Raw genomic sequence first — 16,454 nt, forward strand, 5'->3', positions numbered from 1 at the left:
TCATTGATTTTTCATCAACAACTAAAGCCGCAGTTACCCATGAACGTATGTACAAAAAAACGTGTCAGCTGACACGAACTATCTTATGAATGTGCAATGTAAACGAAAATTCTCCGACGTGCAACGCACGTAGCCCGGAACGTAGAAACCAAAACAATCTTGATTTTTTCCGTAAGAACGAGTCAGCTGATCGCTCTCTCACTAGACAGAGTTGCCTAGTAAACTTTTGTGCGCTAATTTTTGACCGTTTCCAGTTTTATGCAAAAACACCTAATTAAAATTTGAAAAAGTGTGAAAAAAACCGAAATAATTATGTAAAAGAGCAGATTATAAATATGTAATTTGTTTACACTTATTTAATATTAATTCCAGCCTTTTACAACATCAAAAATTAAAATAGAAGAAGTTGATGTTCCATAAGCATGTATTCAAACAGGTCAATGGCAACATTTTTTTCGTTGCCACTACGGGCATAAATTTCGCTCAAATGTGTGTACGTACGGCATACGTATACGTACGTTACACACGTCGGTGGGTAACTGCCGCTTAAAACACTACCAATAAGATGATTTTAGTTTTACCCACACAGCCACAGTTTGAATTTTGGCGGCCATTGTCTTAAGCTGACTACGCTGGTAGTTGTTGTGTATTACGCACATCTTGGCCATGTGTGTTGCGCTTTTAATATTTCATTTCATTAAATTGCTAATGTGCAAAATTTTCTTAGTCTTTTGTTTGCTTATATTGTTGTCGTGGAGTGCCATTTATTTACTAGCCGCGTAATGATGTTTTCAACTTTGTTGTTGTGACTTTAAAATCCGTGTAATCCGCGTGCCGTTTGCAAGACAAAGCGAATTCTCCCAATGCATTTTGAGTAAAGCGTCAAATATACGACACGAACATTTCCGCGAACATTCCGCAATCTTGTTCGCAGCTTTGGCCATACACCATACGAACTTTTGGCCGAACATTAGTTCTCTTTCAGACAGCGATGAATACGGACAACAATTGTGCTGCAGCAATATTGCTCGCTGTGACAATTAAGCGTAAAAAAAAGTCGCATAATCCTTATTCTTTTTAATTCTATTACAATAATCTTTGCTTTTTACTTGCCACAATGATGGCAAAGATTTATACATTTCAATAAATTCACTCAGAAATTTTTTATTGTCCATTTTACTTTTCCGTGCACGTCTGTTCAGTTCAGAAATTACTACGATTATGAGCTATTTCGCCATACACACACGAACAGTTCGCGCAAATGTTCGCCAAAAATTAAAATATTTTGATTTTTGGCGAACATTTGCGCGAACTGGCAAACACCACCATACACGACAGAAAAGGTCGCAGAAACATGACATAACGGGAATGTTCGCGGAAATGTTCCTGTCGTGTATTTGGCGCTTAAGCGAACTACAAAAGTAGATAAATTTTCAAGCTGACCCGAAGCAGTCAAATACAATTAAATTATTTAAATCAATTTTTTTTTGATGACAACCGCCCGGATCAGGATTGAGAAGCTTTCCGAATTGATGCTACTCAAAATGCAGGCAAGCGAATATGCAAATGAGTAGTCAGACTCAAATGCAATAAATATACATATATCAATTCGTGGCCTCTGATCGAGTATTGTTAACAGTAACTGGAAATTATACAGCGTCTAAGCTAGTTTTTTTTTAAGTATTATGTATTATTAAAGTTTGATGTCAATTTGTAAATAAGTCACTGTACCCCTATGATGGTTTTGGGAGTCCGTTTCCAAAGCAATATACGAATTTAGGAGTATACACGAAGTCTGAAAATATCCGGGTTCTAAAACTTCAAAAAACCTAAAATGATATAAGATAACAAATCACAACATAAATTAATATAACATTACATAACATAACATAGCAAAATATAACATTATTTAATATAACACAACATGACTTAACATTATAAATCATACCATACCATACCATAACATAACATACCATAACATAATATAACATGACATGACATAGCATAACATAACACAACATAAAGTTACATAACATAAATTAATATAACCTATCCTAACATAACATAACAAAGCATAACAAATATAACTTAACGTAACAAAACTTAACATAACATAACATAACACATTATAATATATAAAATTACATAACATAACCTAAGGTAACCTAACATAACATATTACATATGATATAACACAACATTAAATGACACAAAATAACATAACATAGGAAAAAAGCCTCGCACACATAGCATAACATAATGCAACTCCGTAATATTACAAAACATAACATAGCAAAATATAACATAATTTAATATAACACAACATGACTTAACATTATAAATCATACCATACCATAACATAACACAACATAATCTAATATAACCTATCCTAACATAACATAACAAAGCATAACAAATATAACTTAACGTAACAAAACTTAACATAACATAACATACAACATTATAATATTATATAAAATTACATAACATAACCTAAGATAACCTAACATAACATAACATATTACATATAATATAACACAACATGAAATGACACAAAATAACATAACAGTAAAAAAGCCTCACACACATAGCATAACATAATGCAACTCCGTAGGCAGGTTTTATATAATTGTTCACATAAACTTAATATAACCAATACTTTTCGACAATGGGCAATTGTATAATATGTATGTATAAAATTACATAACATAACCTAAGATAACCTAACATAACATAACATATTACATATAATATAACACAACATGAAATGACACAAAATAACATAACAGTAAAAAAGCCTCACACACATAGCATAACATAATGCAACTCCGTAGGCAGGTTTTATATAATTGTTCACATAAACTTAATATAACCAATACTTTTCGACAATGGGCAATTGTATAATATGTATGTATATTAGACTGGGTCCGTTTATTAACCGATATTGCGCCATCGATTTTTCAAAGTAGAAAAAAGTAAAAAACTGAAATATGCAGGCTCAAAAATTATTTTTTTTGGGTATGCGTAGTGGAACTTTTTTTCCTGAGCCCAAATCCTATCGAAAAATCGATGGCGCGATATGGGTTAACTTTCGTCCATACAAATCGACTCACCGTAATGTATATGTTTTATCAATTTCATTCTATCGAAATTATTCAAAATTGTTAAATTGACTTACATTCTTTACGCGTGGCTCTATTCGAACACGCACACAAACGTAGCTAATGGTGTTAACAAAGGCCTCAAAATACATTGTGTAAAATGGCTGCATAATAATTGGTAATTCATCTGTAAAAATATATTAGAATTGATGTGCAACAATGTCGACAATTTGCTTAATGTATGTAGACGAAAATAATGATAATATTTGTAGCGAGTTTATGATTAAATTTGAGGTGTTCGTGATTGTTTTTTTTTTTTTTTTACCATAAATTCGGTGCCGGATAAATATGCGATAGGCTCCAAAATAAGGGGTCTTGAAGTCTATGTGAAGTCTTTATTGACATGCCAGTTAATCGGAGGTCGCTTGAATTCCGTATACATTCAAATTCGTAACAGGATTTGCATCGTGCGGGAGTGGTTAACAACTGTCTAGAGGGGAGACGTTTGAAACAATTCTAAGTCACAGATCATAAATTACAAAACCAATCCCGACTTTCAATATATTCATATTTAATACATCGTGTATATTTGGTACATCAAAAGTTTCCACACAATTTGTGCCTCTTTCCATGCCATTTTGTTCGACGATCTTGAACTGAACAAAATTTGAAAATGTATTTATTTTCATTTGAAAATTGATGTTTCTGAGTGAGCATATTTCTTCTAATTTCATAGAACAAATAAATTAAATTTATTAACAATTCAAATAAAATAAAACAATCATGCAATAACATCAAATAACATTATATAACATTACAAAACTTAACAGAACATAGCATAGCATAACATAACTGAACATAACATAAAATAACGTAAAATAGCATAACAAAAGTCAATTAAACATAACATAACATAACTTAACAAAACATAACATAACATAAAATAACATAACATACCATAAAATACCATAACATAACATAACGAAACATAACATAGAATAAAATAACATAACATCCAATAAAATTACATAGTGGAAAATTTTTTTTGAGTTTCGTGGTAGGAGGAAATGTTGTATGCAGTGATCGGAATACTTTAAGCCTCCCTGCGAAATTCTCCGAGTGAAGGACTTCTTTCGGGTGCGCGTTCGCGCTAAGTGAGCACCATGGCTACTTTCACGCTAATGGCCTAAGCCACTTCGCGTTTGCTAAAAAGATTATGCCTTACATATCTGCTGACCATTCTCCAGCTGTCTCTTTAGCAGGTCATGCTATTTATAGTCACCAAGTGTCAGCTCTACCCTTCTTCGTTGTTACAAGGAACATAGAAGGAAAGGCGAATATCGTCTATATTACCGCGGTACAGACATTTCGGATTTCCAACCTACGCCATTATGTAAGTTGGAGGTATTTATGGAAGTAGCCGTGACAGCTTTAAATTTGAAATCGGCCTCTCTGTGTTGTCGCTTCAACCAAGAATTTAGTTTGGGAACAAGTTCCCTGGTCCATATCCCTGTGGTGGTGCTGCTCCATTGTTGATGCAAGCGGCGCATCGATTCTTTTTGCGCCTGTCTGGTAAAATCATCTCTACTTACTTCTGTTCTTGGGCAGCTATGCCTGTTACTTTTACCTTTCTTCGACCGAGTGGTTTCTGCTAGATACCTGTTTTTCAAGTAGTCCCTTAACTATTTGGCTACTTTGAAATAGCGTTAAACGCGTTTTTGACGTCCAGCATGATCAAGAAGACTATCGGTCTTGCTTGATGGCACACGAATTTCATGACTGTGTCTCTTACCTCTGCTTTTTCATCTAATCTGGAGGCGCCCTCTACGGAAACTATGCTGTCGGTGAGATAGTCCTCCCACTTTGCCACCTCCTCTGCTTCTCCCATGCGGCGTTGCTTCAGGAGGTGTCTATTAATTTGTATGTGGTGTCTACCATACACATTAGGCTAGAATATGATGAAGAGTTGGCATCTCCTTTACCTTTTGAAATAAGAATCAGCCTTCGAATTCATCTTTCGAAACATTTCGTATAAATGTGCAACAACTGTTCTGGACAATTATTTGCAGCTAGTCTAATTGCCTCGGCGGGTATTCCGCTGCAGTTAATTATTTTAATATTTCCAAATTGTATGTCAATTCTTCAAAACTTTTGTGGTTCTGGTGAATCTGGCTCTTTTCGGCAAATATTGTCTTACATTGAGGAAATTGGCAGCATACCAAACCAAATACTTATTGGCTGGGCGTTTTATATGCATGTGTATATTTCGACATTTACTTATATTTGTATGTCCAGTTTTTTTATACTCAGCGTGCTTTGCACACATAGTATATTAACTTTGATTGGATAACGTTTGGTTGTACAGGTATAAAGGAATCGAGATAGATATAGACTTTCATATATGAAAATCATCAGTATCGAAAAAAAATTTGATTGAGCCATGTCCGTTCGTCCGTCTGTCCGTCCGTCCGTCTGCCCGTTAACACGATAGCTTGAGTAAATTTTTAGGTATCTTGATGAAATTTGGTACGTAGGTTCCTGCGCACTCATCTTAAATCGATATTTAAAATGAACGATATCGGACTATAACCACGCCCACTTTTTCGATATCGAAAATTTCGAAAAACCGAAAAAATGCGATAATTCATTACCAAAGACGGATAAAGCCATGAGGTATCGAAAACTACAAAAAATGAAAAAATGCCATAATTGAATTATGATAATTCTATACTAAAAACGAAAAAAGGGATGAAACATGGTAATTGGATTGATTTATTGACTTGACGCAAATAATAACTTTAGAAAAAACTTTGTAAAATAGGTGTGACACCTACCATATTAAGTAGAAGAAAATTAAAAGTTCTGCAGAGCGAAATCAAAAGCCCTTGGAATCTTCGCAGGAATACTGTTCGTGGTATTACATATACAAATAAATTAGCGGTACCCGACAGATGATGTTCTGGGTCACCCTGGTCCACATTTTGGTCGATATCTCGAAAACGCCATCACATATACAAGTAAGGGCCACTCCCTTTTAAAACCCTCATTAATACCTTTAATTTGATACCCATATCGTGCAAACGCATTCGAGAGTCACCCCTCTGGTCCACCTTTATAGTGATATCTCGAAAAGGCGTCCACCTATAGAACTAAGGCCACTCCCTTATAAATAATCATTAAACCCTTTCATTTGATACCCATATCGTACAAACGCAATTCTAAAGGCGTCCACCTATAGAACTAAGGCCCACTCCCTTTTAAAATACTCATTAACACCATTTATTTCATACCCATATCGCACAAACACATTCTAGAATCACCTCTGGTCCAGCATTATGGCGATATCTCAAAAAGGCGTCCACCTATAGAACTAAGGCCCACTACCTTTTAAAATACTCACTAATACCTTTCATTTGATACCCATATCGTACAAACACATTCTAGAATCACTCCTGGTCCACCATTGTGGCGATATCTCAAAAAGGCGTCCACCTATAGAACTAAGGCCCACTACCTTTTAAAATACTCATTAACACCATTTATTTCATACCCATATCGCACAAACACATTCTAGAGTCACCCCTCTGGTCCACTTTTATGGCGATATCTCGAAAAGGCATCCACCTATAGAACTAAGGCCCACTCCCTTTTAAAATACTCACTAATACCTTTCATTTGATACCCATATCGTACAAACACATTCTAGAATCACCCCTGGTCCACCATTATGGCGATATCTCAAAAAGGCGTCCACCTATAGAACTAAGGCCCACTACCTTTTAAAATACTCATTAATACCATTTATTTCATACCCATATCGCACAAAAAAATTCTAGAGTTACCCCTCTGGTCCACCTTTATGGCGATCTCTCGAAAAGGCGTCCACCTATAGAACTAAGGCCCACTCCCTTTTAAAATCCTCACTAATGCCTTTCGTATGATACCCATATCGTACAAACAAATTCTAGAGTCACCCCTGGTCCACCGTTATGGCGATATCTGGAAAAGGCGTCCACCGATAGAACTAAGGCCCACTCCATTTTAAAATACTCATTAACACCATTTACTTCATAATCATATCGCACAAACTCATTATAGTCACCCCTGGTCCACCTTTATGGCGATATCCCGAAATGGCGTCCACCTATAGAAGTATGGCCCACTCCCTTTTAAAATGCTCTATAATCCCTTCCATTTGATACCCATGCCATACAAACACATTCCAGGGTTACCTTAGGTTCATTTTCCTACATGGTGATTTTCCCTTATTTTGTCTCCAAACCTCTCAGCTGAGTATGTAATGTTCGGTTACACCCGAACTTAGCCTTCCTTACTGGTTTTTACATAATATGCACACTTCCTATTTGCTGTCCTCTGTGACATGGTCAAATGTTCACTTATTGACAGAGAATTGGCTAAATAAAATGTCTCAGTTTATTATTTTCATTTAAATAAATATGTTGTTGCCAAGTGAAAAGAATAAGTGCATGTACTACATAAAAATATATATTTAAAAATTTTATTTTCCTTAAAATAATTGGCTCCACTTCAGTTCCTTTAAAAAAAAAAAATAATAATAATTTGCTGTGTTGAGCCAAAATTTTTCTCCTTTTCCTTTAGATGAGTTACATGATTCTTCTATCGAAATGTTTGCTGGAGATACACACATACAATGGTTTAGTGAGTGAAACGAGATTTTTACACTGCGATAAACTGTTGATTGGAAAATATATAAATTTTTCATTAAAATTCAAATTTTGAGGATGGATGGAAAAATGTTTCGAAAATATATGGTAAATATATGAAAAGTTAGGGAGAGTGAAATTTAGAGGGAATGGGCGAGAACAGGGGGAGAAAAAGTGTTCAGAGAGCAAAGGTGAGTTAAAGGGGTAGGGAAAAGAGACGAAAGAGAAAGTGATATTTAGAAAGAAACAGTAAGAAGAAACAAGTAAGGACGGGACCGTCTTCGTTTGTGTTGAAGACCTCATCCGTGTCATGAATTTAGATAAACAACAATATGTTGAAGTCTAAGGCGTTTGATACAGTGTCCCACAAGATACTTCTTCAGAAACTTGAGTACATTGGTTTCCATTCAGCTTTTCTGTCATGGTTAAAGTCATACCTGACAAACCGAATTTTATTTGTTGAAATCGAGAATATGAGGTCGTATGAGTTCTTGGCAACCTCTGGGGTGCCACAAGGTAGTATTCTCGGTCCAATCTTATTTGTTATCTTCATTAATGACGTCGGCTTATATTTAAAGCATTCAAATTATTTCATTTATGCTGATGATTTAAAACTGTTTAGGCGTATCACCACTGTATCTGATGCATTGCTCCTACAGAGAGATTTGGATGCTCTTAATGTGTGGGCTTTTAATAATCATCTGAGACTTAACAGTAGCAAATGTTGGCATATCACGTTTTCTAGATCTACAAGTGCGCTTACGTCAACATACTATATCGCTAATACATATCTTGCCTCGGTCAAAGAATTTCGTGATCTTGGTGTCATTTTCGACTCTTCGTTCACTTTCGTTAACCATGTTAACTATCTTATACCAAAAGCGTATGCTAATTTAGCTTTTTTACGACGTTATGCGAAGGATTTTAAGGACCCATACACTAGGAGTATATTGTATAATTCATTAGTGCGATCTAAATTAGAGTACGCCTCTATCATATGGAATCCCATTTACAGCACATACTCTGCTAGAATTGAAAGGGTTCAACGTAAATTCATTCGATTCGCCCTCCTACCCCTTCATTTTGTTAATCCCCTACCACCTTATATAAACAGGTGCATGCTTATAAATGTTATGCCACTGCATGTCAGACGCTCAGTACAACATTTAATGTTTATTTACGATATTATCCCTGGTACTATTGATTGCTCAGCTCTGTTGGAGCAGTTAAATTTTCTAGTTCCTAGTAGATCTCTACGCTCTCATAATATATTCTACGGTGAAGTTCTGAGAACCAATTACCTTAGCTTTGCCCCTCTCACAAGAGGTCTCGAAGAGTTTAATAAAATTTCCAGAATGCTAAATCTTGACTTTGCAATGCCCAGGCCTTTGTTTAAGTTACGGATTGAGTCTTACTATCGAGAAAATTTATCTCATCTTTGAATTAATTAATTTTAGTTGCTTAGTTTTAAGTTAATTTGCAAACTTGTAAATCTAGTCAGTAAGGTTTCTGCCATTGACTCAATAAATAAGAATATATATATGAATATAAGTTTCAAATATTCATAAAATCTGAACAATCAGTTGTATGGGATATATATTATATATACTACCGATTTTAACTATTTATTCAAACAATAACGTACAACATAAATTAAAGCATCTTCTGAAATTTCTAGGTGTTAAAACGAGGAAGGAATTACTTTAAACCTCTTATCAGAACAGACGGTTGTATGCAATATATATTACATATATGACCGATATTGAAAATTTTTTTAGACAACAATGTATACCTTGCATGTAATCATTTTGTAATATTTCAATCTTCTCGCTGTTAAAATTAAGAATAAACAAGTAAAGGTGTCAAAGTTCGGGTGCAAACGAACATTATATACTCAGCGTGAACTTCAATTGTACATTCCATTTCAGATAAATCACTTTTCTACATAACACGTGGCACCGCCCGTTTAAAAAAAATGTCTTCCCATTTCCTCTTACAATAAAACTTGATAGGTGAAATATCATTGATTCAAAATTATTTTTTGCTAAGTTATATCTTATTATTCTAGTCTACGACCCTTTTAAACTTGTTTTATATCTAAGTTGCCGTGGTCTTTAACCGATCCCGTACATTTTTATAAGAAATATTTTCTGCTATAAGGAAAATATGTGTACCCAATTTTATTACGATCCTATTACGATCCGTTAATTTTTCTTCGAGTTATGTCTCTCGAAAATTGCTTAGTCATAAAAGGGGCGGTGCCACACCCATTTTCAAAAATTTTAGTGTTTTCCAATTTAATGTTATAATTCAATTTAGAAAGTAAAATTCTATTGATACAAAGCTCTTTTTCGCTAAGATATAGCTTATTATTTTCGTCTACGACCATTTTAAAAATCTTTTATATAAAAGTAGGCGTGGTCTTTAACGGATCTCGTCCATTTTTTCTATAGGGAAATTTCGTGTGCCTAATTTTATTACGAGCTGTTAATTTTTCTTCAAGTTATGGCTCCCGAAACATAGAAAATTGTTTAGTCATAAAAGGGGCGGTGCCACGCCCATTTTTTAAAATTTGAGGTTTTTCCTATTTATAGTTATAAATCCACTTGGGACATGAAATGCCATTGATAAGCTCTATTTTGCAAAGATATAGCTTATTTTATTCGTCGACGACTCTTTTAAAAATCTTTTATATAAAAATGGGCGTGGTCCTTAACTGATTTCGTTAATTTTTCTTCAAAGCATTCCTTATAGTAAAGGCCACCTCTCTGTCGAATTTTGTTACGATAGGTTTAACGATTTTTGATTTATGATTAATAACGTTTGTAAAATTGATTTTATCACACTGGGCGGTGTCACGCCCATTTTAAAATTTTTTTTCAAATTTTTATCAAAAGTCTCAATATCAGTCCACACGTCAAATTTCAACATTCTAGGTGTATTATTTACTAAATAATCAGGTTAAAAAGTGGGCGTGGTTATCATCCGATTTCGCTCATGTTCAATACCAATCTATTCTGCGTCCAGATAACCTTGTGTACTAAATTTGGTGAAGATATCTCAATATTTACTGAAGTTATCGTGTTAACGGACAGACGGACGGACATGTCTCAATCAAATTTTTTTTCGATACTGATGATTTTGAAATATGGAAGTCGCTATGCATCTCGACTCCTTTATACCTGTACAACCTACCGTTACCCAATCAAAGTTAATATACTCTGTGTGCAAAGCACGCTGAGTATAATAACAAAACCCATCTTTCGAAAAGTCGGTTTTTTTGGGAATATATGCTATAGTGGTCAGATCCGGTCGGTTCTGAAAAATGATCAATCCGACACTACTCAAATATACCAGCTCACCAAATTTCAACAAGATATCTCAAGAAATTAGAAAATAGTTTAGAAAGAATTAGGGAGAGGCCGGGAGGAGAAAGTAGTCGGCAGAGGAAAACGGTGAGAAGCAGCGGTGGTTAATCTTGCTTATTGCTTTGTCTGTTATTTAGCACTTCTGCGTTGATCCGCTCCGGAAATACGCAAAGCATAGAACTGAGGAAATAAGATCGTAGTTGCTGTCGATAAATTTTGTAGACCCTGTACCATTATATCACTATCACTGTTTACTGATAAACCTTATGTCACTAGACTCCAGGCGAACTCTGTTGTAAATGTGGGTTGTCTTTGATATCGTTTCGGGCTCAATTGACCGTTCTTACCTCATGAAAATTCGTTTTAATGTACCCTCTCGTATCCTTCGTTGTAACGATTTGTTTTATATGGGTATTGCTAGAACGGTTTATGCAATGAATGGTCCCCTTAGGAGGACACTTTCTCAATGTAATGCTTATTCGTATTCCTTGGCGTTTGATTTTAGTTGTAGTAAATTTACATTTAAGGACCTGATCATTGAACACTTGTCATAAAGTTAACTTTACCTTTTATATAAGCTATGTAAACTTGAAGTTTTGTACAATAACAGTGTGCAAATACCTTTTTTGTTGATTAAATAAATAAATAAATAAAATAGGGCTAATATGTTCGGTTAGTAAATTTTAAAATGCCATTAGTTTTACATAGGCAAATAAGAGCTCTCACGTATCACCTAAGGATTTAATACCGATCAGCCCCTCTTCGTTCCCCATAAAAACGCTTGAGTGGCTTATTCGTCTGTATACTAGGGACAAGGCTCCTCGGGAGCTATTACCGGCGTCGCAGCAGGCTTAGTGTAAGGGCAGGTAAAGGGAAACGGCTATCCATTCGATTTTCAAGCTAATAGAAGGGCTCCTAACAAATCTAATTTGATCTTCGTACCTTTAATGACATAAAGGGAGCGTTTAACAACAACCTACCTGAGTCCATTGAAAACGCACTGGTAGTCCATTGAAAACGGCCTGGGGCTCTCGTTAAAATCATCAACAAACTTCTATGCAACAGAATTGTCGCAGCGCAATAGGGAGGGGCCATCATCGAGAGAAAGGTATGCAGAGGCACGCCAAAAGAAGTGGTGTTTTTTATCTCCCCAACTCCGGCGGCTGCCGTGGTGTGGTGGTAGCGTACTCCGCCGAAGATCTTGGGTTCACTCCCTGAAAAAAGCAGCATCAAAAACTTTAGAAACAAGTTTTTTCAATTACTAGACAATTCACTTTCCGGTGAAGCTAGAGATCAATGGCTTCCATGTGGTGGCCTTTACCGATAACCTAGAAATCATGGTCAGAGGTACATTTCTGGACACCCTGAGCCATATTTTGAAGGGCTACCTGGACTTGTTGTCTAGGTGTGCTGAATCATGCGGACTGGCAAACAATCCTCAAAAAACTGATCTGGCCCTTCTCACGCGGAGATACAAGTGTGGAGGATAGGGTAGAAAGACCTCGACTGCCTTGTACTGCTGAGAACTTTCGCCAAGGGTAAAGCACTGGCTTTATGAAATTGCAGCAAAGTCGATCTTGCACTATATGGTACTGGTTTGAAGGGACGCAATTAACATGGCCAGTGTAACCGCAGTATTAGTGTTGCTAACAAGATGGCTGCGGCCCGGTCACTGATCAGACCTTATGATAAGGGATATGGGATATCTCATCTAGGTGTGTCTCATCCTGTGTGTCAACAGCTGCTCGTGTACAGAGAAGTCATCCCTCGATAGACGAGCGAGGAAAGGAATTAATATGGGGAAGTGGACAGGTTAGATGGTCTCTTAAGTGGCAACTTTAGCTTTAGGGCATTAGTTGAATTAATATTTTTTCAAATAAGTCGAATCTTACTTGGAACGTTGTTGAAATAAGAACTACCCACTCTAGTATGCGAAGTTCATGCTCCTGAAAACAATTTATTCAAAACTCGCAAACAGACTCACCGTGCTATCTATTTCCTCTAAATTGATATGAACAGGTAAATTTACAACTTTTTTGCTGCAACTGTTGTATGTTGTCTACGTAAGAAAAATGAACTTATGCCAACATATGCTCTTACTAAAACAAAAAAAAAATATAAATACAAAGAAAATTGTAATCCCAATAGACTACATTGTATGTGCACGAATATAATCCCAAATATATTTCTTGTTTTTCTTCTATTTTCAACATCACCAACGGCTCGACACACAATGCACTCACACACACACACCCATGCAATGCAGCCACAACGATTTAGCATGGAATATACGAAAATTTTTGAAAAATCGTCTGCAAGATTTCCCATTTGCCGGCGATTTGCGTGAGGTGGCGCCATGGTCGACAAGCGTTTGGAGTCACACCGATTTACCGCGAATGCAGGAAGGCATGGTGTCGGCACAGGTATGAGAATAATAAATATAACAAGTAAGGAAGGCTAAGTTCGGGTGTAACCGAACATAACATACTCAGTTGAGAGCTATGGAGAAAAAATAAGGAAATCAATCTGGGGTAACCCTGGAATGTGGTTGTATAACATGTGTATCAAATGAAAGGTATTAAAGAGTATTTTAAGAGAGGGTAGGCCATAGTTCTATGCAGGCATGCTTAACCAACGAAACGATATCATTTCGTTACGATAATCAACGTTAATAAACGAAACGAAGTCATTTCGTTTCGTTTATTAACGTTAAGATCGTCAAATTAACGAAATGATTTCGTTTCGTTTTCTGCCATATCCAAACGAAATCAAATCGTTTATGTTGATTATTAATTTCAAACTATGCTGGCAAAGCTGATTGATGGCGGAGTCATTAAAGGTGAAAGCATTAGCCAAGCTGATTGCAACTTTTCTCATGAATTTTGACAGTACAAACATTTCTCAGAGCATTTTTGACATTACCACCAACGAATTACACAAACAAATTACATAGAGTTTGTGTGTGTATGTGCGCTCGTTGTTGCCACCTTACGGCTTCACCATGGCTATAGCATTGCTAGCACAATTCAAACATAAAGTATCACGTTTTTGTTAACGTTTTTAACGTTAACGAAAGCTTTTCGTTTCGGTTAAAAACGAGATACAATTTATCTTGATAATTTCTTTATCGATAATATTTCGAAGTGTTTCAACGGAAACGGTGGAAATTTTTTGATAAACGATTAGCTTAACGTTAAGGTGCATCCCTGGTTCTATGGATGAACGCCATTTAGGGATATCGCCATAAAGGTAGACCAGGGCTGACTCTAGAATTTGTTTGTACGATATGGGTATCAAATGAAAGGTGTTACTGAGCATTTTAAGAGGGAGTGGGCCTTAGGTCTATTGGTGGACGCCTTTTCGAGATGTCCCCATTAAGGTGGACCAGGGGTGATTCTATAATGTGTTTGTACGATATGGGTATCAAATGAAAGCTGTTAATGAGTATTTTGAAAAGGAGTGATCCTTAGTTCCATAGGTGGACGCCGTTTCGAGATATCGCCATAAAGGTGGACCAGGGGTGTCTCTAGAATGTGTTTGTACGATATGGGAATCAAATGAAAGGTGTTACTGAGCATTTTAAGAGGGAGTGGGCATTAGGTCTATAGGTGGACGCCTTTTCGATATATCGCCATTAGGGTGGGCCAGGGGTGACTCTAGAATGTTTGTACGGTATGGGTATCAAACGAAAGGTGTTACTGAGCATTTTAAGAGTGAGTTGGCATGAGGTCTATAGGTGGACGCCTTTTCGAGATATCGTCATTAGGGTGGGCCAGGGGTGACTCTAGAATGTGTTTGTACGATATGTGCATCAAACGAAAGGTGTTACTGAGCATTTTAAGAGGGAGTGGGCATTAGGTCTATAGGTGGACGCCCTTTCGAGATATCGCCATTAGGGTGGGCCAGGGGTGACTCTAGAATGTTTGTACGATATGGGTATCAAACGAAAGGTGTTACTGAGCATTTTAAGAGGGAGTGGGCATTAGGTCTATAGGTGGACGCCTTTTCGATATATCGCCATTAGGGTGGGCCAGGGGTGACTCTAGAATGTGTTTGTACGATATGGGTATCAAATGAAAGGTGGTAAGGAGTATTTTAAAAGGGAGTAATCCTTAGTTCTATAGGTGGACGCCTTTTCGAGATATCGCCATAAAGGTGGACCCAGGGTGACTCTAGAATCTTTGTACGATATGGGTATCAAACGAAAGGTGTTACTGAGCATTTTAAGAGGGAGTGGGCATTAGGTCTATAGGTGGACGCCTTTTCGAGATATCGCCATTAGGGTGGGCCAGGGGACTCTAGAATGTGTTTGTACGATATGGGTATCAAATGAAAGGTGGTAATGAGTATTTTAAAAGGGAGTAATCCTTAGTTCTATAGGTGGACGCCTTTTCGAGATATCGCCATAAAGCTGGACCAAGGGTGACTCTAGAATGTTTGTACGGTATGGGTATCAAACGAAAGGTGTTACTGAGCATTTTAAGAGGGAGTGGGCATTAGGTCTATAGGTGGACGCCTTTTCGAGATATCGCCATTAGGGTGGGCCAGGGTGACTCTAGAATGTGTTTGTACGATATGGGTATCAAATGAAAGGTGGTAATGAGTATTTTAAAAGGGAGTAATCCTTAGTTCTATAGGTGGACGCCTTTTCGAGATATCGCCATTAGGGTGGGCCAGGTGTGACTCTAGAATGTTTGTACGATATGGGTATCAAACGAAAGGTGTTACTGAGCATTTTAGAGGGAGTGGGCATTAGGTCTATAGGTGGACGCCTTTTCGAGATATCGCCATTAGGGTGGGACAGGGGTGACTCTAGAATGTTTGTACGATATGGGTATCAAACGAAAGGTGTTACTGAGCATTTTAAGAGGGAGTGGACATTAGGTCTATAGGTGGACGCCTTTTCGAGATATCGCCATTAGGGTGGGCCAGGGGTGACTCTAGAATGTTTGTACGATATGGGTATCAAACGAAAGGTGTTACTGAGCATTTTAAGAGGGAGTGGACATTAGGTCTATAGGTGGACGCCTTTTCGAGATATCGCCATTAGGGTGGGCCAGGGTGACTCTAGAATGTGTTTGTACGATATGGGTATCAAATGAAAGGTGGTAATGAGTATTTTAAAAGGGAGTAATCCTTAGTTCTATAGGTGGACGCCTTTTCGAAATATCGCCATTAGGGTGGGCCAGGTGTGACTCTAGAATGTTTGTACGATATGGGTATCAAACGAAAGCTGTTACTGAGCATTTTAAGAGGGAGTGGGCATTAGGTCTATAGGTGGACGCCTTTTCGAGATATCG

At 36.8% G+C, this 16,454-nt stretch overlaps 1 protein-coding gene across 16 annotated transcripts in view; it reads left to right on the forward strand.

Moving 5' to 3' along the window:
* LOC137249585 (dipeptidase 1) overlaps window positions 1-16,454 on the forward strand; it is a 704,181-nt gene that overhangs the window by 211,661 nt on the left and 476,066 nt on the right. For all 16 annotated transcript variants that reach the window (XM_067781335.1, XM_067781306.1, XM_067781279.1 and 13 more), the window contains one exon: window positions 13,421-13,577. In XM_067781335.1, coding sequence (XP_067637436.1) covers window positions 13,421-13,577 — 157 coding nt within the window. The remainder of the gene's footprint in view (window positions 1-13,420; window positions 13,578-16,454) is intronic.

Source organism: Eurosta solidaginis, chromosome 1, assembly GCF_040869045.1.
Source record: "Eurosta solidaginis isolate ZX-2024a chromosome 1, ASM4086904v1, whole genome shotgun sequence".
Classification (NCBI taxonomy): domain Eukaryota; kingdom Metazoa; phylum Arthropoda; class Insecta; order Diptera; family Tephritidae; genus Eurosta; species Eurosta solidaginis.